The sequence below is a fragment of the Arvicola amphibius genome, chromosome 14 (assembly GCF_903992535.2).
Source record: "Arvicola amphibius chromosome 14, mArvAmp1.2, whole genome shotgun sequence".
Lineage (NCBI taxonomy): Eukaryota > Metazoa > Chordata > Mammalia > Rodentia > Cricetidae > Arvicola > Arvicola amphibius.
In genome coordinates this window covers 16,321,975-16,345,756 of record NC_052060.1, presented here as the reverse complement: position 1 = coordinate 16,345,756, position 23,782 = coordinate 16,321,975, and the positions used below count along the sequence as shown (strand labels likewise).

Sequence of the window (23,782 nt, the reverse complement as noted above, 5' to 3'; positions counted from 1 at the left end):
GGAGTTCTTCCATTCAACAAGCTGATACTGAAAGCTTTTTTTCAGGGTATCCAGGACTCTCTGAACTGCATGTTCCAGTGTAGTTTTTGTTTTGTTTTTAAAAGGTGGTATTACAATAGCTAAAATAGACCAAGAGCAAATGAATAAGAATAGTCTTCACAAGCAGGGTTTAGCTAAATTAAAGTCTCTGGTCTCCCAGTAAAGGCGAAACCCCCAAAGGGATCAGAGTCAAGTAAATAAAAAATCCAGCTGAATTTTATCAGAGGGCAGAGTTTCAACTTTGAGTACCCCAGCAACAGAGGATGAATTATGTATAAGATTAGTGAAGTGCCTTCATCCACACTCCAGCCAGAGAACATTTTTCTACCCACTGTGACTGAGGGAAAAACAGCAATGCATTTGCCCGCCAAGAGCAGCTGTGGCTGTACTCTGGATAGGAGTCTAACAACATTGAGGATTAACATTTAGTTGTAATGAGGCTGCTATTGGGAGAAAAAGATTGAATTCTGGCTTCAGAAAGAAATGAGGACAAGAGCACATTGAACAGAGGAGAACAAGGGCCAGCATGCTCCTGCATGTGTCTTAACTTCTCAAGTGCCTTCTTTCTCACTGGTCACACACACCCATACACATTTTACCTCTGGAATGCTTCAAGTTTCAGCATGAAGAGAACTCTCAAAATAAAGTCCCTTAACTGCTGAGCATCATGTGAAACCCAAGTAATGTATTTCCTTGAAGTTCCTTACTGCCAAGATGGACCCAAATTAGTCTTTAAATTTATGTCTATTTTTAAATTAAAAATTATTTATGATTGCATGTGTGCATGCATGTGTGTATGCCCCAGCAGTGCACACATGGAGGTCAGGGGAAACTCTGTGGGGTCAGTGCCATTCTTTCTTCTTTCACAAAGGTTTCTGGAATTGAACCCAGGTCTCCAGGCTTGTACAGCAGGCACCTCTACCTGCTGAGCTCTCTTGCCAATTCCTTAAGGCAATCTTGTTTGTTTGTTTTTGTGACAGGGTTTCTCTACTTAGCCTTAGCTGTCTTGGAACTCACTATATAGATCAGACTGACCTGAAATCCACAGAGATCCTCTAGCTTCTGCCTCCTGAGTGCTGGAATTAAAGGTGGGTGCCACCACACCCAACCCCTAAGGCAATCTTAACATTATTACAGACAAATAATTTCCTCTTTTAAATTGGTAAATCTCATAAACACAAACTTTCCCCATCAGCAGTAAGGGGCACATCCACTGATAAAACTATTAGAAGTCTAAATAGCTGCCTGAAACCCCTACTTCAGCAAAAGAGAAAGTTATGGATATTTTAGACCAAGAGTTTATTCTGCTCAGTGAAGCTTACCCCCATAATCCTGCATAAACTTATAATTTGATTTTGAGAGAAGTTTCATATTGAAATATAAGATATACATTTATTTACAATTTGTGGTGAAACTTTTTTTAGGGTTGCTGAGTAGCTCAATGATAGAACATTCCTCTAGAATGAACAAAGGTCCTGATCCCAAGCATGTAGACATGCATGAGCGTGTGTATGTATGTGTGTGTCATTTTAAACACAGACTGATCCTAGTACTTGAGAGGCTGAATCAGGAAGACTGCAGACAACCTAAACTAGAACCTCTCACCTGGGCAGACAGATGCTCTAGTACTGAGCTACGAAAATTACCAGCTCCAAAATTTGATTTTACTCTGAGGTCATTAGATTCCTTTTGCAATACTATAAGCCAAGGGCTACCGTTCCTTTATGTTTCCGTCTGTTTTAAGCAGAGACACTAAAGTTGTTCATTCCGTTATGTACCTGGTATAAATAAATACCCAAACAGCACTCTTCACTCTTAAGCAGCTAATTAGCAAGAAGAGGACTGAAGTCTGAAAGTCGGAAAAGCAAGTGTGCAATCTTTACTTTAAAGCATCAGAGTCCACTAGCAAACTCACAGGGTTCCCCAGGCAGCTTTGACTTACAATAAGCATTTCTTGAATCTAAACTTCCTTCCTGGTTTTCTGGCCATCCACATCAGACTTTTAATTTAAAAGTCTTCTTGATATTCAACCCTCATTAGGAAGACTTCTCTAGCAAAGCCGTTTGGCCATCTCCAGTTTGTCCTTTGTTGTTGTTTTCTAATGGAATCTCACTGTGTAGCTCTGGCTGGTCTGGAACTCACTGTATAGACCAGGCTAGCCTCAGTTTAACCTCTCCTGCCTCTGCCTCCTGAGTGCTGGGATTAAAGGTGGGCATCACTGCGCTGGCACCACTCTGCCGTTCTCTATTCCCGCAATAGTGCTCTACTTGGTACGGAATTTATTCATTTCTACTTGTTTTGAGGTAAGTTGTGAGGTGCTGTGTGTGTGTGTGTGTGTGTGTGTATGAGACAGGGTTACACTATGTACCCACTCTGGCCTTGAACTCAACTCTTGCCTCAGCTTCCTGAGGGTTGAGATTATAGATATAAAACACTATGCATAGACTATGATATATTACTGAAACCAAAAATATATATCATGACTAAAAGTAAAAGACTGTCCTATGCATTGTGAAATTTTAGGTAATTAGCTTTCGTGACTCAAGTTTCCCAGCCATATAACACTGTAAATTAATGTCTTCTAATAAGAATATAACAAGTATAAAGTTTTCAAAAATAAAAAAATCTAAAAATTAAAGTGTTTAAAAGCCTTAAATAATTTTACTAATTTAGTTCTTTTGAATATTAGAAATTTGATTCCCCAGGGATGCTGTGGGACAATGGTCTGTACCCTGTCACTTGCATTTTAAATAAACGCTGGTTGGCCAGTAGCCATGCAGGAAGTATAGGCGGGGTGATCAGACAGGAAGTAGAGGTGGGGCAATGAGAATTCTGGGAAGAGAAAAGTTTCAGAGCAGCCATCACCCAGATGCAGAAGAAGCAAGATGTGACTGCCTTGCCCAATAAGGTACCGAGCCATGTGGCTAACACAGATAAGATTAATGGGCTAATATAAGATGTAAGAATTAGTTAATAAGAAAAGCTTGAGCTATCTGGCCAACCAGTTTATAATTAATGTAGACCTCTGTGTGTTCCTTTGGGACTGAACGAATGAAGGACCGGGTGGGACAGGGAAGGACATGAAACTAAAGAAGAAAAAGCTAAAAAATATTCCTCAGTATTATAATTTTCTTTTGTATCTCACTATTCTCTCCCTTTAAAGAACTTTAATGCATCTTCAGGACAGAAACAATTTCAAAAGCAACAAATAAGTACATCTTCTAGACTGAACTCCCAAGCAGACAGTATGAGTGTGGGATGCGCAGTTCATCTAATGTTAATAACAAGTCTTCCAAGACTGCTGAGCAATCAATCCATGGACCGACACACAACCGATTAACCAGTAAATATATTAGTGATAGTGATAGGATGTCCTATACTTTGGTACGGAGACTCATTTTGATTGAGAAAATTATTAAATATACTGCCAAAAATATTCAGGGAGAGCTTTTGAGAATCTCTGGCATATGTAAAGAAAAAAAGGGTGCTTTCCATAAGCTTCAAGTAAGGTCTGAGGAAGTCATCTGGCAGTACCACATTGTTCTGCTATTCTTTTCTTCCCACTTTGAAAGATTCCAGCACTTGAAAAATATGGAAAAAATACATGAAATTTCATGAATATCTAAGTCTGGACAGCCAAAAGACCTATGATAGGACCAAACATGACTGGCCAAAAAACAAAACAAAACAAAACAAAACAAAGCAAAAAAAACAAAAAGAAACTGACCTGTCATACCATAGGCTCATCATTCTGCTACCTTTAGAATTTCTGGGAATGCCTCAGCTGCGTTACTGCAGGGTTAGTATGATTGCAGAACACTATTTTGCAGGAATATAAGTTTAAAATATTTAAAAAATATTTTCCAAATAAGTGAAGAAACTTACATTGTCAGTTTCATTTCTCTTTTGAGGCAGGGTCTCATGTAGCCCAGACTGGTGTCAGACTTGGTATGTAGCTTATGATGACCTTAAACTTCTGGTCTTTCTGCCTCTACCTCCCAAGTGCTGGAATTACAACCACCATTCCTGGTTTATATAGTGCCAGCCTTTTGTTGATTCTAGGCAAGTACTCTTAACTAACTAAGCCATATCCCTAGCTGTCAGTCACAATTCTGAATGTAATCCTATATATTAAGCAAAGAGAAATTATAGGTTTTTAGCATTAATTAGGTCAAATGTGAGAAATATTCTTTCACCTATGAACGACTTTCACAATTACTGGTTATGATGATTTTTAAAAAACTAAGAACTTTTCAAGATAGTCCTATCTTTTTTATGTTATATACTAATATGGTTATAATTGTTTATCAACTTCCTAGCTCTTAAACTAATCTTTGTCCCTGGGGGACAATAATGAGGGATAGTAAATAAACCTTCCCCAAAGTTTTTTCATTATTCAGTAAAAGATATTTGGCATTTGTGTGTGCTTATTATTTTTAAAAATTTAATTTGGGAAGAAAATTTTTAATTATTTTTAGGCAGGGCCTGAAGAATCCCCAGTGAGGCATTTTGTGGAGAAGTCCTTTGTTAGTGTAAGAACTGACCTTCTATATCTTTGGAAATCATGCAACTTGGCTAATGTAGTCCTTAAAGAATTAATCAAGCAGATTGTAAGGCCTTGGCCACGGTGGAGCCAGCCAATTATGAGCTGCTCTGAAATTCATCTCTGTACATCCAACAACATTTTCCCACATAGAGATTAGTGGAGTATGTGGAGACAAGGTCTGCCCCCACCAGCACAGCTACAGTGTGCGCTCAGGAAAACTCAACAGAGTCAAAATTTATTTGGTACTCTTTTTTTTTTGTTTGTTTGTTTGTTCTTGCCTTAACCCTAATACCTTTTCTGACAACATCGCAGTGACTGTCCTATTTAGTTAAAACTCAATAAGAAGCTTTGGCATTCAAACCCGTATCTTGATGCAGAGCACTGGAGCCACAGCTTCAAGTCTGAATTCATCAGGAAGCTAGTGAAATCCCCGCAGAGCATCTTTAAATCTTTTGTGATAACAGCCTCCAAGCCTGGCTAAGAAGCAAGCTCTTTCTGCAGCGTGGAACTGAGAGGGCCAGAGTGGGTGAGACTAGCTCGCTGAGGAGAGAGAGCAGTGCTGTTCTTAAATAAAGACACTCCTTTCAGATAAGAGAATCAGATTCCCAGAGCTGCTTGCTGGCTACCCTTTCTTTGAACCCTCATATTTAACCCAGCAGGCTTCAAGGCAGGTGAGAAAATGACCTACCACTTAAAAGCAATTTTTCCTTTTTCAGGAATCCTGGCCTTGGAGAATATCAGCCCTGGTATCAGTACATTCCACATCTTCAGGGATTTATGCAACCTTTTCATTGCTCTGTGCATAATGTCAGATGAGGTTTTCATCTCAGTCTGGAGAAAAAATATCCTAACTTGCTGAAAACTAAGTCTGATTCCACATAGCTTTATACCATGAAAAGGGGGAGAGGGTGCTAAAACCAGTAATCATTCTAGCTCATTCATCCTCGTTCATTTCTTTAAATTTGATACACAGTGAGGATTTTAAAAATCATTAATCTTAGGGCTGGGAATGTAGCTCAGTTTGTAGAGAGCTAGTTTGCCATGTTCAAAGCCCTAAGAACTCAAGGTCATCCTTAACTACATAGTGAGTTCCAGAACACCTGCTATACACAACACCCTGCCTCAAAAATAAAAAACCCCAAGTCATTAATCTCCAGTGCCTAGCGTTATAAAAACACATTTTTGTAATAAATGTATCTTAAGAAATTCAAATAGAATTTGCTTTAACATGTGAGCTAAAACAAAAAGATACAAGAGAAAGAAGATGAAATGGTAATAGCAAAATATTTATATTTGGTCACACATGGTGACACGTGCCTACAGCCATGGATACTCTGAAGACTGAGGTCTGAGGATCACTTGAGCCCATGAGTTTGTGACCGACCCTGGCAACAAAGTAAGACCCATCTCTAACAAAAGGGGGGAGCAGTAATGGGGTAGGAAGATGAAGAGATAATAATAATTTGATAAGTTTTCTTAAGTGGCTTTGCCTTATTAAGAAGTAGGAAAAGAATATTTCATCAGTTTCTATTTTATATTGTCATTATAGATCTGATCCAACTGAAAAATCCTTACACAGTTTACAACATGCCAAAACGTTCTGTTCTACAAACCAGTTTGCCAGTACCAGGAAATGGAAACATTTTTCTTCTTTTTGTGGTTCATGCACACATGATGTATCAATTGCATAATTTAATTATTTAAATTACATCCATCTATCACTTATACTTCAACTACTGTGGAAAAACTCACTGTGAGCTTATTATTATCCTCCAAATGTAAAGAGGTTTTTCCACTGGATCCCCTCTTTAGTGGTGACAATGATGACAATGAGAGGAACAGTATCCACTTACTTCTTACTGTGGAAAAACATAGCTCTAAACACTTGACATATATCAAACTCTTTTGCCCCCAACACAAACTATGTAGTACTACTTCTCACTTTACAGATAAGCGAGAAGACTAACTTATGTGAGACTGCAAGACAGTTAAGTGTCAGGGCTGGGTCCAGAGCAAAGCAGGTTGGTTCCAGAGTGTTGCTCATAACCACTTTGTAATGCTGCCCCTTCTCCATCCACTCCAATAAGGCAGCCCACTAGCCTAGGGTTCCAAATCCCTCATATGGGTACAGGGTAGAACAAGGCTTCTCAAGCTTTAAATATGCATGTAGAATAAGGAAGGCGCAGGCTCTAATTCAGGAGGTCTGTAGTAAAGCCTGAAGCTGTGTGTGTTTAACAAACTCCTAGAGGAGGGTGGTGTTCCTAGTGTACAGAACATACTTTATGAAATGGTGGAGTGTTATAGAATAGAATATTTGTTTAACTGTGCAAAGATGTGTTGCTATTTTCCCTTACCTGCCTAAGGTACCTGATTGGTCTAATAAAAAGCTGAACAACCAATAGTTAGGCAAAGGAGGGGTAGGAGGGGTTGGCAGGCAGACAGGAAAGGGGAGCTGGTCAGCCAGCCTGGAGCTAGTCAGCCAGACATGGAGGAATCAGAATGGACAGTACAGTAGATGAGATAAATGAGCCTCAGAGCAGCATATAAATAAATAGAAATGGGTTAATTTAAGCTAAAATAAATTAAAAAAAAAACTAGGTAGAAACAAGCCTAAGCTGAGGCCAAGTATTCATAATTAACAATAAATCTCCATGTCATGATTTGAGGCTGGTGGTCCAAGAAAGCTTGCTACAGTGAAGAACTAGAATAGGAGCCTCTAGCTCTTTTCTACATGTCTGCTGAAAGCATTTAAGCATTGTATATTATAAGGGCAGACTGTCTATTCACATCCATTTTCCATTAGCTTTTACACAGGGCCTGTCTTCGGAATAACCACATGCCACAGACTGATGCACAGGTCTCATCAGTAAGTATGTGTCTTTTAGAAATTGAAAACACACATGTAAGAGCCTTAAGGATAAAATGTGACTATAAAAGTTCACTCAGCCTTTTTTAAAATATTATATATACCAACTATACAAATATAGTATATAAATGTTTATTGTTCATCAACTAGAATAATAATATATTAGTAACTTTTGGTAAATAAAAAGAGAAACGTCTACTTTAAACTATGTAATTCTTCCTTCTCAAGTCTCTGCTAAGAGTGCTGAGGAACCTTAAGGTTCTTCTGGTGCCACTAGTGACCTCTTCAGCGAAGGCAGTTACTATATGAACACTGATGGATAGAGACTAGAGTCCACTCCACAGTCATTTTGGTCAGAACTGCGGGGAAATACACTGGTGTGCTACATCTCTATTCTAGATCCCAGATCTCTCTGCTCTCCTGCTCTAGTCTTCTTCCTTCTTACACCACTGTCTTGAGAAAAACTCAGGAACCATCTCTCGTTGCCTGTCTGTATTTTAAAAACATGAATTAAAGGCCTCCCCACTTCTTTTTCTTCTTCTCTTCTAGCTTTTAATTGGATAGGATTCCCTTTCTGTTCCATTTTCCTCATGCTTCTCACAGAGTGAGGCATGAGAGTTTGAGATGCACTCATTCCAATCAGCACCACTGTAATCAACAGGAAAATCTATTACTAAGCTTCCTTCCTACACTAAGAGGAAATGGAATGGTCAATCAGCACCTCACACATCCACACTCCCTGAGCAGCAGTGGGAAGTCATTCGTTTTGGAGATTGCCTCAAACTCAAATGCATCCTCAGACTCCTAGGCTTATAGCCAGTGGCATCTTAACACATTATATAGTTGACCTTCAGGGAAAATGGGGAATGAGCCAGTGTCCATAGCACGGGTGTCATAAGAGCTAACTAATCTGTATGGCACAAAATAAACTATTCTTTTTTGTTTGTTTGTTTCAAGACAGGGTTTCTCTGTGTAGCCCTAGCTGTCCTGGAACTTGTTCTGTAGAGCAGGTTGGCCTCAAAAATCCCAAAGATCTACCTGCCTCTGCTTTCCAAGTGCTAGGGTTAATGGTATGTGCCACTACTGTTGGCCAAAATAAACTATGAGAAAAACAAGTAGTTATAATGGAAGCACATAGATAAGGAAAATATACTACCAAGTAAACTGATTCTTCTATGATTCTCAGTGCATGTCTTATGTTTGAGAATACAATAAAACAATACTTTATTTTGTGTTTTAACCCATTATTTGGTGAATATGCTATGACATAAAAGGGATTTGCATTTTTATTTATTTGTTTATGCTTAATTTATTACTATTGTGCTTATATAATGAGAGAGGCACATGCGTCATTACATGTACGAAGGTCAGAGCACAACTTTGTAGACTTGGTTCTCTCCTTCTACCTTTATGTGAATTTGAATTTAGATTACTTAGATTAGGCTTAGCAACAAGTACTTTACCTGTTGAACCATCTTGCCAACCCCCAAGAAATGTGCACTTTTAAAATAAAAATTATTAAAATAAAATTATTTGGTGATATTAATATATCTGTGTAGAGGAATGAAAAAATACCATTTTAGTATCAGTCATCAGCCAGACATTGGTGGCATATGCCTATAATCCCAGCAATGAGGCGGCAGAGGCAGGCAAACTTCTGTGAATTTGAGGCTAGCCTGGTCTACAGAGTGAGTTCCAGAACAGCTAGGACTACATAGAAAGTCCCTGCCTCAAAACAAACAAACAAAGAAACCAGTCCTCCGTCAGGAAATAGTGATGGAATTCAAAATTAAAGGGCTAAAATTAAAATAAAGGCTGATTGGGCTGGAGAGATGGCTCAGAGGCTAAGAGAGCTGATTGTTCTTTCAGAGGTCCTGAGTTCAATTCCCAACAACCACATGGTGGCTCACAACCATCTGTAATGAAATCTGGTGCCCTCTACTGGCCTGCAGGCATACATGCAAACAGAACACTAAACAAAATAAATAAATAAATAAATAAATAAATAAATAAATAAAGGCTGACATATAGTTCTATACTTAAGACTGGAAAATGTCAATAAAAGGATGCAGATACAAAAACTGGGAGAACCTTTGAGCCAAGAGGCATATTCTATATACAGAACAAGTGTCCCACCTGTGTGTGCCTTCTAGATCCTTATTCTCTACCACAGTTTTACTCTGGAGTTAAAAATTAGCAAATATTGTGAACTTGTGGCTTCATTTAAATGGAAAAATCAAAAGGTTTGTTCACAAAATTAGTAAAGTTTAAATACCAAAGAAAATACACTAAAGATAAAGAAAAATTGGCTTACTCTTTAGTTGGTAAGGAATGCTGTCTTAATCACCAAAAGTAATTACAAAGGCCAACTTTATAATGTTATAGCATTGTATTCTTAAACTTTTAAGTAACAGAAGTAAGTTCACACAGCCAGAATTCACGGTTGACATGTTTATGGTGGGAGCATTACAGCGCAGTTCTCGCCGTTTCCGAGCATCTTTCATGGTCCGTGTAGGTCAGCACAGACAGACCAGAGAAGCTTTCCCGTGCTGTTTTATAAATACTCCACACAAGTCCTGGAGATCATACTCACGGCTTTAGCGAAGACACCCATGACTTCGGGGAACTGGTGCGTGAGGAATGCTATCACTGCGGTAGAAGAACAGAGCCCTGCTGTAAAGTGGATGAAGAAAGGAAGCTCCTTTTTCGGATAAACAGAAACATGATGAAAAGCTGCAGGGAAAATTGGTAAGAGTGAGTTTTATTTCAGCACAAACCAATTTTAATATTTTTAAGTTAAACCTAGCTTTAAAAATTAAAAGTGTGGTTAAAGGGAAGTAGAAAAAGACAAAATCTCCTGAGTAAATTGGGAGCATGGGGACCTTGGGAGAGGTTGAAGGGGAGGGGAGAGGCAGGGAGGGGAGCAGAGAAAAATGTAGAGCTTAATAGAAATCAATAAAAATATTTTTAAAATGTGGTTAAAAAAATAACAAGAACAAAGGTAAGAGAAAGCTATTCAGCATATCTGCATAGTCAGGTGACTGGACTGGGGTCTGGGAACAGGATGGCACCGTGGGAAAGAACATGAACTATAAAGTCACGCTGGGGTGCTTTTGAAAAAGAACTTTGTCACTTATTAGCTGTGCACTAAACCCTGTAGGAGTTGCTATGGAGCTGTTATGAAGAACAGTGCAAGCACTTAATAAATGTGAGTTGTTATTAATTCTTGCTCTTTGAAAGCTCAGCAAGTAGTGTAGAGATAAAGAGATAGACATGTCTTGGGGAATTTCCCGGAATCATTGCTTAATAATTTTACTCAATTATTAGTATGCTCCATAGTTCACCAAGTGCTATGGAAACAGAGCTAAGAAGCCAAGTCTCCAGCCGTAGTTGAAGTTCTTTGCCTTATTTTATCACATTTATACATTTGAGTATTATTTTTCTAGTGTTTGTCTCATTTCTCATTATCAATTTTATTAAGTACTTATATATTATTCAAAGTACTTGAATAACAAATGATCTAGAGCGAAACCTATTTGCGTGCCCAAATGCACAGTAGGTGCTCAATAAATTCCTTTAAACGAGAGCTATGTGAAGACTTCATTAGTCAGGAAGTTGACTGCTAGGACAGCAACCCAGGAATTCCTGATGTAATATCCTGCAGCAGTAAGGAATGACTAATTCCATGCTGAACCAAGGTCAGCTATAAATTTCAATTTTTAAAAACATAACTATTAACAGAGAAGGTTATACCCAAGTTTCCTTCAATAGCCACAATATTTTATGTATCTTATACTATACCCAGAAAGTACATATAAAAAAACCTAAATTCATCTTAAAAATTCAGATTTCCAGAGCCTCCAGCCATACTCCATGTAAAAGCACAACAGCACTCAACTTGGTAAAAGCTAAAAGCATTAAAAGCTTTCAGTGTTGCTCTTTCAGCACCAAAACACCAGCAATCCCTTCTGCTCTATCCCTCATCCATGAGTGGATGACTACTTCCAGCAAACAGAGAAACAAACTCTGCTATTTCAGAAGGTGGGGAATAACACAGTAAAATTAGTATTAGCTAAACCTAAAGCATTTATGGTTGTTAAAGTTCTCATTTAATTGTTGAAATAACCCGAAGATAGGTAGTATTGTTTTCATTGTACAATAGAAAGACTGCACAGCTTTAGTAACAAAACTTCCTGAAATATGAGACTTTTATATTGTAGGAGAGACCTAATTACTTCTTTTTGGATTGCTCTGTAGATTCACTTGTCAGTCAATGTTTGGCTAATACATCAATATAATGGATGACTGACTAGTACAGAAACACTCCCTTGGAACAAAAGTTCAAATTTCATCACTGGCTTGTAAAGAAAAATTTATCAGGAGGCATAAAAGACGACAAAATAGCTATATGAACTAGGGGAATAGTTCAAGTCTCCACTTATGAGTCTATAAGCAAATTCCAGAAAGCTGTAAGTCATATCAAGGCTGAAGGAGAATTAAAAACAAAAACCATTAAGTACTCCTGGGTATTAGAACTCCACATTATTAAAAAATTGTTCATTTCACCGGTCAGAAACAGAAAAATATACTGTAAGAACATATACTATAATCAAACACACCCTCCAGCATATCCCTCTATGTCTGTGTCCTGGAGCTTTGTACCCTGTATGGAGTTAAGACTTACTGAAGGCTCATCAAAAAAAGCCTAACTGGGAGCTGGAGAGATGGTTCAGTGGTTAAGAGCACTGGCTACTCTCCCAAAGGACCCAGGTTTAATTCCCAGCACCCACTCTGCATCTCACAACCATCTGTGTAACTCCATTTCCAGAGGATCTGACATCCTCTTCTGGCCTCTTCAGGAATAGGACATGCATGAAGACAGCCAAACACCCATATACATGAAAAATAAATTAAGATTTTAAAAATCTATGTTAAAAAAATAACTCTATGTGATCTTGTAGCTCCTGGTTCTGATATAAGAAATATTAATATGGCCAGGCAGTGGTGGCGCACGCCTTTAATCCCAGCACTCCGGAGGCAGAGGCAGGCGGATCTCTGAGTTCGAGGCCAGCCTGATCTACAAGAGCTAGTTCCAGGACAGGCTCTAGAAACTACAGGGAAACCCTGTCTCGAAAAACCAAAAAAAAAAAAAAAACAAGAAATATTAATATGTAGGCTAGGGAGATGCCTCAGTAGTTAAGAACAATGACTGCTTTCAAAAGATCCAGGTTCAATTCCCAGCACTCACATGGCAGCTCACAACTGACTGTAACTCCAGTTTCAGGGGATCTGATGCCCTCATACATAGATACAGGCAAAACACCAATGCATATGAAATAAAAATAAATCATTAAAAAAAGAAATACTAATTCTTTTAGTATAAATGTACTTTCTTTTTAAAAAATATTTATTTATTTATTATGTATACAATATTCTTTCTGCGTGTATGCTTGCATGCCAGAAAAGGGCACCAGACCTCATTACAGATGGTTATGAGCCACCATGTGGTTGCTGGGAATTGAACTCAGGACCTTTGGAAGAGCAGGCAATGCTCTTAACCTCTGAGCCATCTCTCCAGCCCCTAAATGTACTTTCTTAATACAATGAAAATTTTTGTTATTCCACTGTATTTTTTGAGACAAGGCCTTGCTATATGTAGCCTAGACCGGTCTCAAACTCACAGACCACACTCTTCCTCAGTCTCCCAAAGGCTAGGTAAGATTATAAGCATGTGCTACCATGCCCAGGTATACACTTGTGTATTGATTGACTTAAACATTGATTTCTTTTTTTTTTTTTTTTTTTTTTGGTTTTTCGAGACAGGGTTTCCCTGTAGTTTCTAGAGCCTGTCCTGGAACTAGCTCTTGTAGACCAGGCTGGCCTCGAACTCAGAGATCTGCCTGCCTCTGCCTCCTAGTGCTGGGATTAAAGGCGTGCGCCACCACCGCCCGGCTTAAACCTTGATTTCTTGACCTTAAAAATCTCTGTTCCCTTTTAAATGGAAAAATAACAGCTAGGAAAAATAATAGTTAACCCCACCTTAAGTAGGCAAATGCAATTTCTCTCACTAATGACCTTCCAATTGCCAAAGTCAATAGATTCTTCTTAGTAATTGCCTGTCCTGGTATCTCAGCGGCGACTCCTCGCTGGGACGTTTCTTCTCCTTAGTTACTAGGATATCTAGTTCTTTTTTTTTTTTTTTAATATTTATTTATTTATTATGTATACAATATTCTGTCTGTTGTGTATGCCTCCAGGCCAGAAGAGGGCACCAGACCCCATTACAGATGGTTGTGAGCTACCATGTGGTTGCTGGGAATTGAACTCAGGACCTTTGGAAGAGCAGGCAATGCTCTTAACCTCTGAGCCATCTCTCCAGCCCCTAGGATATCTAGTTCTTGTCTCTGACTACTGCACCACTAGATTTTCATTTGCTTTCTTGCCATTAGCTCCTTAGAAAATTTTGTGCCCTCTTGGTTCTACCCTACACGACACAGTACTCCCTTGTAATCTTGTCTTGTAAAGGACTCCTTTGGTTATCTAGAAATGAAACTCCTTAGTCTCTTTTGTGAGACTGAGAAAGAAATGTAAGGGACCCTGGCAATTCTATTCAAATAAGTTGGCCTTGTTTCTAGTATAGAGCTAACTGGACTAGGCACAAACACGGAGGTAAAACACCCGCCCTCCGAGAGCCGTGGGGCTGGTGCCGTGGCTGAGTGAAATTCTTGCTGCGCAAGCATGAGCACCTGAGTTCACAGCCCCAGGACCCTCGGAAAAACCCAATGCCACATGCTGTAATTCTAGAGTTAGCAAGTCACAGCCACGCAGATCTGTGGTGCCCACTGGCCAGGCAGCCTAGGTGAATCTGAGCTCCAGATTTAGTGAAAGACCTTGTTGAAAAAATAAGATGGAAACCATCAAGCAGGACATTCAGTGTTGACCTCTGACCTCCATATGCACACGCATACAACAATGTGAACACATACACCACACACACACACACACACACACAAGAAGCTGGAGAGATGGGTCGGTCAGCAGTTATGAGTGCTGATCTTGCAGAGGGCCTGAGTTCACAACAGCCATGTAGCTCACAACTTTCTGTATAGTATACTTTAGCATCCTTTTTTAGCTTCTGTGGGCATCTGCACACACATGTGTACAAACACAGACAAATAAAAATATAATAAAAAAATTTAAAGTAGAAAACACCTTTTTTGTGTGTTCTTTCAAAAATCCATGTGTTAGAAATTTGGGCCCTCAGGTGGCACTATTATGAAGTGGAACCTTTAAGAGATGGGTCTAATAAGAGGACCTTGGGCCAATAGAAGGGATTGTGGGAAGCAGGCCTGCCTCCCTCCCTCCTTCCCTCCCTCCTTCCCTCCGTCCCTCCCTCCTTCCTTCTTTCCTTCCCCTCCCTCCTTCTGGTTCAAGACAGAATCACTTGCTTATTTGCACGTATGCTTCTGCCCTTGCTATGCACTTTACTGGCTGATCTGCCAAGGGGCAGCCTCTACTCAGAGCCTGAGCTTTGCTCTGTACACTCTGAACCTCTAAAACCCAAGTTTAATAATCTTTCTTCACAAACCCTGTATCATGTATTTCATTACAGTAACAAAAAGACAACTAATACGACATGCCCATCTTTAATCCCAGCACTCAGCGGCAGAGGAATCTCTGTGACCTCAAGGCTTCTGTGGTCTACATAGTGATTTCCAGGCTAGGGATACACAGTGAGACACTCTCTTAAAGAAAACAAGCAAACAAACAAACAAGCAAACACAACAAAACAATCCCAACACACACACACACACACACACAAATGAAACTAACAAAAAAAAAAACTAACAAAAAAACTAACACAGAAACCAATCTAAAAATAACCTAAGCAATTACTTGGAAGTTGAAGAAAACAGAAGTATTTACTTACTAGGCAATAGCTCTCTATCAGCGGTCTCTGTGCAGCTGGGATAAGGGTAAAATAGATGTCCCTTCTCTAATGGGTATGGAATCATTCTAAAAGCTGAAAAGAAAAATACATTAGCATTCAATTTTATCTCACTCATCTATGCTATAAATCAAACCTATTCTGCAGACATATTTTTATAACTTTTTCACAAAGCATTTTCTCTTCTTTTCTGGAGAGACATTTGAGAAGAAACAACGTGAGCAGAAGAGCACGTGAACGCATGGGGAAAGACTAAGATTTACTAGAGAATAGCGAGTGGTCTAGTGTGAGCCTAACAGGAGTGAACGCAGAAGATAACATCGGCTAAGGCCTCGCTGCCTCAGTCTCCTTGTCACAGTCATGGCCTCAACTCCACCACTAGAAACCCTGTTTCCTCAAGGAATCGTCAAGAAACAGTAATGAGTATACTTGTGGCTCTCAAGCTACAAGAGTTCTGCTGGCTTAGTACTCTACCGATGAGGCTCACAAAAGTCTTCTACAAGAATGCACAGTCATATACCCACACACATAAAATAAAATAAAAAAGACTATTCAGATCTGCTTCAGGGATCATGAAAGTCATTATCTGCCCAGTGTCATTCAACAATCAGTGCTCACATAAGGACGGAAGGAAGTCATTTATCAAGATGCATGGAATGTAGCATACATTATATACTTGGTGAAAAACCCTGGCCAAGCAGAATACCAGGTAATAGATACATACGTGAAATGAATGAGAAAGTCCCTGGCTTTGAACACCTGATAATCAGCTAAAAGAAGCCTAACTACTCAAAAGCACCGAATACAAAATTTCAATTTGATTTAGTTCTCTATTGTCAAGCACAGTGTATGGTTGTTGTTAATAAGTGGTTATACAGATTTCCAAACTCTTGGTGCACAGATAATGATGTCCTCATGTCTTACTGATGATGGTGGTAGCAGTGGTTATTAAATGCAGGGTCCCAAGCACACTAAGCTTGTGTTCTACCTTGGGGCCTTAGTAAATATGACTTACTAATTAGTGGGTCCAAACAGTTCTAAGAACTCAGAAATTTGAGAAAATATACATAAATTGAAAAGTTTGATTCTTACTTCATTTTAAAGTAAACCTAATTTCAACAGGCTGTGGTGTTTGGACCTGTAGTCCCAGCTACTCAGGAGACCAAAGCAGGAGGACTGCATAAGCTTGCGTTCAGTGCTGACCTGAATGGCAACACGAAGATATCCATCTTAAAACATTTCTTACGAATGAGCTATCTTTAGGAACCTTTTGGAGGCTGCACAGTTTCTCTGCCTTGGGACCGGGTCAGACATCACCATCATCATCTCCTCATCACTTCCTGCCCCACACTGATTCCTGTCATGCTATTTCTTTTAGTCACAGCAGCTAACAAAACAAAACTGGCGAATCAGGAAGACACTAGACAGAGATGGACCTATGCTGAAACCGAATTACCTGGAGTTAACAATTTAAGTGATATCTGACAGATGTTGAGTGCTTCCATTAAAAATATACAATAATGGTACAGGCGGTGGTGACGCACACCTTTAATCCCAGCACTCAGGAGGCAGAGGCAGGTGAATCTCTGTGAGTTCGAGGCCAGCCTGGTCTACAAGAGATAGTTCCAGGACAGGCACCAAAGCTACAGAAAAACCCAGTCTCAAAAAAAAACCAATACACACACACACACACACACACACACACACAATAACAGAGAACAATCAGCAGAACTGTCTTCTGGGAGTGACCTTCAGTAGTCTACCTCTGGGAGCTAGCATTGTCTCTGGCATGGTAAAGAGGGAAAGAAGGGTCTTTGCTAGCATTTCACATCTAGAAGACAGTTTTAAGTTATGACCATAGGTTTATATGTGCAGTATTCATAAAGTACTTGTGTCTTCTCTGCACAATGTTCATGATTTTAGCACACCTAAGGTTAATAGATATCATTGAATAACAATGCATGGGTCAAAAGACAGAAAGTACAGCAATAAACTAGTCTCTTTGTCTGTTATAATGCAAATAAGCACATTTTAGATAAAGAATAACAGTCTAGAACAGCCAAGCAATAGTGAGAGCCTGTCTCAAAGAAAAGAAGAAGGGGGAAGGGCAATTACACTGTAAATGGTAAGCCAGTCAGAGTGAGACTGTCTCAAAAGAAAAAAACAAAACAAAAAAACAAAGCAAAACCCAAACAAAAAGTAGCAAAATACTGACACATACTACAACACAGATGAACATTTCAATATTATGCTAAATAATTGAAATCCAAAAAGATAATTACTGTGTAACTACACTATATAAAGTACCTAAACTCATGAGTCAGAACTATGAACACTGAAAGGGTCCAGGAATGTGAGAATGAAGATTATTATGTGTGGGCTAGAGAAAGCCCAGTGGTTAAGAGTACTTACTGACTGCTCTCCCAGAGGACCCGGGTTCCATTCCCAGCACCCATATGGCAGCTCACATCTGTCTGTAACTAAGGTTCCAAGGATCTAACACCCTTACACAGGCATGAATGCAGACAAAACACCAATGCACATAAAATAAAATTAAATCTTAAAAAGAAAATATTATTATGTGAATTTCAGTTTGGGAAGATGAAAGGGTTCTGGAAATGAAAGCTGATGACAGGTGCTCAATAGTGTGACCACATACAACACTACTGAACTGGATTCAGAACAGCTACAGTGGTAAATTTTACGTAATGAATGTTTCACCATAATCACAACCTAAAGCCAGGTGTGATGGTCCAGGCTTACAGTTCTAGCACTTGGGAGGTGGTAGCAGGAATCAGAAATTTAAGATCATCCTCAGCTACACAGTGAGCTTGAGGCCTGCCTGAACAGCATGAGACACTGAGAGGGAGAGGGAATGAACAGAGCTGCTGCACTGACCGGACCGTCAACTCGACCCAAACCAATCATCCGAGAAGAGAGAACCCCAACTGAGGAATTGCCTCCACCAGACTGGCCAATGGGCATGTCCACAGGACACTGTCACAATTGCTAATTGATGTAAGAGAGCCTAACCCACTGTAGGTGGTGTCACCCCTGGGCATGTGCGTCTGTGCTGTCTAATAAGGCAAGCTGAACAAGCCAATAAAATGTTCCTCTTTCTATGGTTCTGCCTTGAGTTTCTGCTTTGCGTCCCTCAATGACAGACTATACACTATAGAATGAAAGTTGCTATTGGCCATAGTGTTTATCACAGTGACAGAAAAAAACCAGAACAGCTGCTGTAACACATTTGAAAACAAAACAACAACAAACCAGACCATTTCTTATTTTTATATTGTAAAATTTATTTAATTTTATGTGAATGAATGCTTTGCCTGCATGTATATATGTGCATCATTGTGTGTATGGTGCCACTGGAGGTCAGAAGAGGGCAATGAATCCCCTAGAACTGGAGTTCAGGAGGTTGTGCGTCACCATGTGGATGATGGGAAACAAACTCGGGTTCTCTCCAAGAGCAACAAGTGCTATAACTGAGACATGTTTCCTGTTCATAAACCAGGTTTTTCGTTCGTTCGTTCTTCCTTCCTTTTTCCTTCCTTCCTTCTTCCTCTCTCTCTCTCTCTCTCTCTCTCTCTCTCTCTCTCTCTCTCTCTCTCTCTCTCTCTCTCTCTCTCTCTCGTTTGTTTTTTAGTTTTAGAACAGGGTTGGTGTAGAGTTCAATGATACAACATATGCTATTAGTATAATCAGGCTTTGGTTTCAACCTTCCTTACCTTATCACAAAAACTAAATGAAACTAACTAACCAAACAAACAACTAAAGCAACAAAACTCAATCACATTAATAAAGCTTATAAGCTAAAAGGCATACATTTTCATTTTCTCTCACTACCATACTCAACTTTAGCAAAATATCCTAAGAGTTCCTCTATCTGCTCTGCCTAAATGTGACCTCAATATATTTCAAATTATTTCTTCTACCAAATATAATGCCACAGAGATCATTTGAAACTACTTCAAGTCCTGAAACTCACACAATCATTTGAAAAGACCGCATGTGGATGCAATGAACATTAAGAGAGATTAGCATTACATCTGGCCAAGAACACTTACTGCCTTCCCATGTACACTGCAAGAGGTTCAGAGCCCCTTCTATCCGTTTCCAGTGCTGCAGATGAAAGAAAGCATAGGCAATTGCTTCACTATCTCCTCGCTTCAGGATGTGTTCCGGAGGTAAAATTAAACTTTTCATCTCTAGTAAGTACTGCAAAAACAACACATGCACACCAAGAAATTAAATTGTGTTAAGTGCAAACATCCACAAACATTTGTTCAAATGTTACAAATTGGTTTAAAGGCACACACACACATTAAACTATCTAAAATAACATGCAGTTCCAACTGAAAACTTGCTTAAAGTGCTTGTTATACTTGTAAATTTCCAAAGTGAGAATTTCCTATAGGTAAAAACAAATTGACAGACAGCTTATGTGACCTTGCAAAATAAAAAATGGAAAATTAAATTGAGGAAATAATGTGAGACAAATACTTTCCAAAAAAACCAAATAAATGTAAAATCATAAAATACAACTTAGTGAAAGTACTTTCTGGCATCATTCAATTCTGTTTTCTTTTATTCCTATTTTATGGGTAGAAAACAACTGTGGGGTAAAATCAATTCATTTATATTCACTAAGTACAAGACAGTATGCTCACTACGGAACACCAAAATCCCTCATATTGTAAACAGATTTCTTAAGTAAATAATTATAATCAGATTGTGATAGGGTCCTCATAAAAGTACAAAGCAATAGGAAATACTAATTTTGTCTTGTTTTTAAAAACAGTTTTGTTGAGATATAATTCACATAGCATAGAGTTAGATTATTTAAGAATTCAGTGGTTTTTATTATATTAAAATAAGTGCATCCACCACCGCAGTCAGTGTGAACACACTACATCACCTCAGAGGGACTCTGGACCCTCTGATACCATTCAGTCCACTCCTCATTTCTCATTCCTCTGAGCCAAGTGCTAACCTGTTTTCTGTCTCCTTAACTGCCTATTCTGAACACCTCATACAGATGGACTAACATATTATCATAATACTGTTATAATATATTATATGATATCTGTGGAAACATGTGACTGTCTTCTTTCACTAAGCAGTTTTGAGGTTCATCTAAGTCACAACACATAGTGGTACCCCCCATTTCTCTTTAGAGTCAAATAACATTCCTCATAAATACACCATGTTTACTTACCCAGTCATTAGCTGTTAGACATGTGCCCTTTCCACGTTTTGGCTTTTAGAAAGAATAATGCAGGGCTGGGGACATAGAGTACTTGCCTAGTATGCATGAAGCCCTGGGTTTGATACCTAGCACGTAAACCAAACATGGTGGTGCACACCTGTAGTCCTAATACTCAGGAGATAGAGGCAGAAGATCAGAGTTCAAGGTCATCCTTGACTACACTGTAAGTTCAAGGCCAGTGTGGCATACATAAGAGTCTGTCTCAAAAACAAAACAAAACAAAAATCAGAAAAAGCAAGCAAGCAAGAAACAAAAGCAAATGGTAATTTTAACAAGTATTTATATACAAGCTTTGGTATAAATCTGTTTCATTTCTCTTGAATAAACACCTTGGGATGGCAATGCTGAGATATACAATAAGTATATGTTGATTTGAGTTGATATTTAAAGAGGATCAGAATGTGGATAATTATATTGGGAGTGAGCAGATGTCAAAACAGAAGATACTTTCAAAGCACAGGCCCAACGAAAGCAAGGGAGAAGCTTAGAAATAAAAAAGTAAGGATTTCAAATCCTTAAGCCTTAATAATTAATCTAACATATTCATTGTACCAATACATCTGGAATGATATTTGTTTATGAAGTGCGTCTCTCCATGCATCACCAAGATCACTGCCCATCTTTAATTACTCCTACTCCTGATGTTTCTGGCTCCTCAAAGTGTAAGAAGGCAGTCTGCTCATCAATTTATTTTAGCAGATGTGACAAACTATGAGATTATTTACTAATCCAGTTTGGGTACTTAACATTTCCCATTCAGTTTCTTAAAAGGAATGCAGCAGAGGTTGCGTCCTGGTCAGGCAAAGCCCATTTGCTGCCTGGTTGGGTTCTCTCTCCTCAGCGCCCTGGGCCTGTATTCAGGCAGGTAATATTCTTTCTAATCCTCTCTAATCCTGGCCCATTTCTTTTGAAACACAGTAAAAGATCACTCACACCAGGCGGCTGTGGGAAAATGGACTCCAATGGCTGACCTCTGACACGATTCCTCATGCTCCTTGCAAGTGCACTAAGAGCTTCTTCAGGAGGAAGCTCAGTGTTATCACAGTGGGAGAGCATCGTCAGACCAGTGTCGCAGCCACAGAGGAAAACTTTAATTCTTAAATCACGTCCTTTCTACTAAAACTCTAACTTAGAAATGCGGGGCTCGGGGGAAAGCCCCACTCATTTCATTTAGAATGTGAAAGCTTTACACAAAGTAAAGTGATATTTAGTGTTTGGGGCTATGTAGGCAGATATTTGCTAAAGCATATCAACTTAATATATCCAGAAAACACTTTTTTGTCAATGCACACAGTACATAAATAAATATGCACACGGCACATTTAATAGGAAATTATAATTCATAATTTTAAAATTTGATTTGTATTTTGTTTTGGTTTGGGATCAGTACTGGAACTCAGGCTGCCAAACACATTGCATAATAACTCTTAACCACTGAGCTAAATCCTTAGCCCAAATGTCCTTTTCAAACTGACTTTAAAGAAAAATATTTTTTTCAATTTCTACTAAGGTAAAATTTGGTCCTAAAATATAAGAAAAAAATTCAGTTTTAAAAAAGTACCTGTGCTAGAGCGTTAGGTCAGTGGTTAAAGCACTTGCTGCTTTCAAAGGTCTTGGGTTTGGTTCCCAGCATCCATACGGCAGCACACAACCATCTATAACTTTAGTGCCAAGGGATCCAAGGCTCTGTTTTAGTCTTTGTGGATATCAGGAACACACATGATTCACATACATTCATACAGGAAAAACACTCATAAAATAAAAAGAATTTTTTTTGTGTGTCTACTTAATGGATCTTGGGGACAGCTCAATATAGGTCATGTCCTCAACATGTTCCAAGCCTTGGCTTCAGTCCCTAGCATAAATACACAAAAGCACATTTAAAATAAGATATAACATCATTATAATACTTATTTTATGTCCTTCAGAAATTTTGCTATTCAGGAGTTTCTGTTATCCAGTGTAGACTTTAAGTTAATGCACAACAAAAACTCTACCCTACAGACTCTCTGCAGTACCTAGCGCATTCTACTACCTAAAACAGTCACTGAGATAAGCTGATATACACAACAAAATGTCTTCAAATTCATCCATCAGTTTTTACTTAGAGACACTTTTATAGGGAGCTGTGTGTGTGAGCGTGCGAGTACACAGTGTAGACTGTGGAGGCTAGACGCCAATGCTAGATGTCGTCTTCTATTGCTCCCAATTTTCAAAACTCTCTTAATTGTTGTAGTTATTATTATTATGATGATGATGATTAGGCAATAGTTTAATAGTAGTAGTAGTAGCAGATCTCCTGAGTAGATTGGGAGCAAGTGTCTTTCCCCATTGAGACATGTTGCCAGTTCTAGAATATTACCTTTTCATGCTGTCTCACTCTAGTTTTCAGGACATGGGCAGATTGTACCCCAGACCTTTTGTCTGAAATGTAACATGAATCATCTAATCCAATTTTCAATAGTCTTTATTTCCCTCTGAAACTTCCTAAGACTGGCCTTTATTGTATGCATTTCTAGATACTCTGATCTTCTGAACTCCTACCACAGAGGCCCATTAAGCTCCAGGGCTTCTCTAGTTCACAGCTCTAAATTTTCCACATTTTCCCTATAAACTAGTTGTAAACATGTAGTCCGGTTTAACACAGCAACAACCCCATTGCTGGTTGTTGCTGAAAGAAGCAATTTAATGGAGGAGATGTAGCTTGACTCTAGTATAAGATATACAATCCATTATTGTAGGGAAGGCAGTGGGTGATATGGCTGGTCCAGTTGAGGCAGGAGATTGAGATATTACTAGTTGCATCTTGGAACAGGAAGGAGAGAGCCTGAGCTAAACACAAAGACAGCCTAGAACCCCAAAGCCCCATATTTGCCATCTAGACCATATGTCCAAAAGGTCCTATAACCTCCCAATGCATTACCACCAGCTAGGAACCAAATGCTCAAATGCAAATACATGAGACATTCCATATGTAAATCAGAACACATGCTTCAGCTTAGCAAACTAAAATAGACTCCTTTAAGACAACGGAGTGGCTCGTGCCTTGGGAGACAGAGGCAGGCTTATCTCTCCTCAAGGTCAGCCTGGTCTACAGAGTGAGTTCCA

The 23,782-nt window shown here is 39.0% G+C and overlaps 1 protein-coding gene across 1 annotated transcript in view; it reads right to left on the bottom strand.

Annotated features, from left to right (window-relative positions):
• Window positions 1–9,803: 9,803 nt before the first annotated feature.
• St7l (suppression of tumorigenicity 7 like) overlaps window positions 9,804–23,782 on the bottom strand; it is a 65,853-nt gene continuing 51,874 nt past the window's right edge. The window contains exons 12-14 of the mRNA XM_038310888.2: window positions 19,473–19,623; window positions 15,382–15,474; window positions 9,804–10,184 (exon numbers count right to left, since the gene is read on the bottom strand). Coding sequence (XP_038166816.1) covers window positions 10,006–10,184; window positions 15,382–15,474; window positions 19,473–19,623 — 423 coding nt within the window. The 3' untranslated portion in view covers window positions 9,804–10,005. The remainder of the gene's footprint in view (window positions 10,185–15,381; window positions 15,475–19,472; window positions 19,624–23,782) is intronic.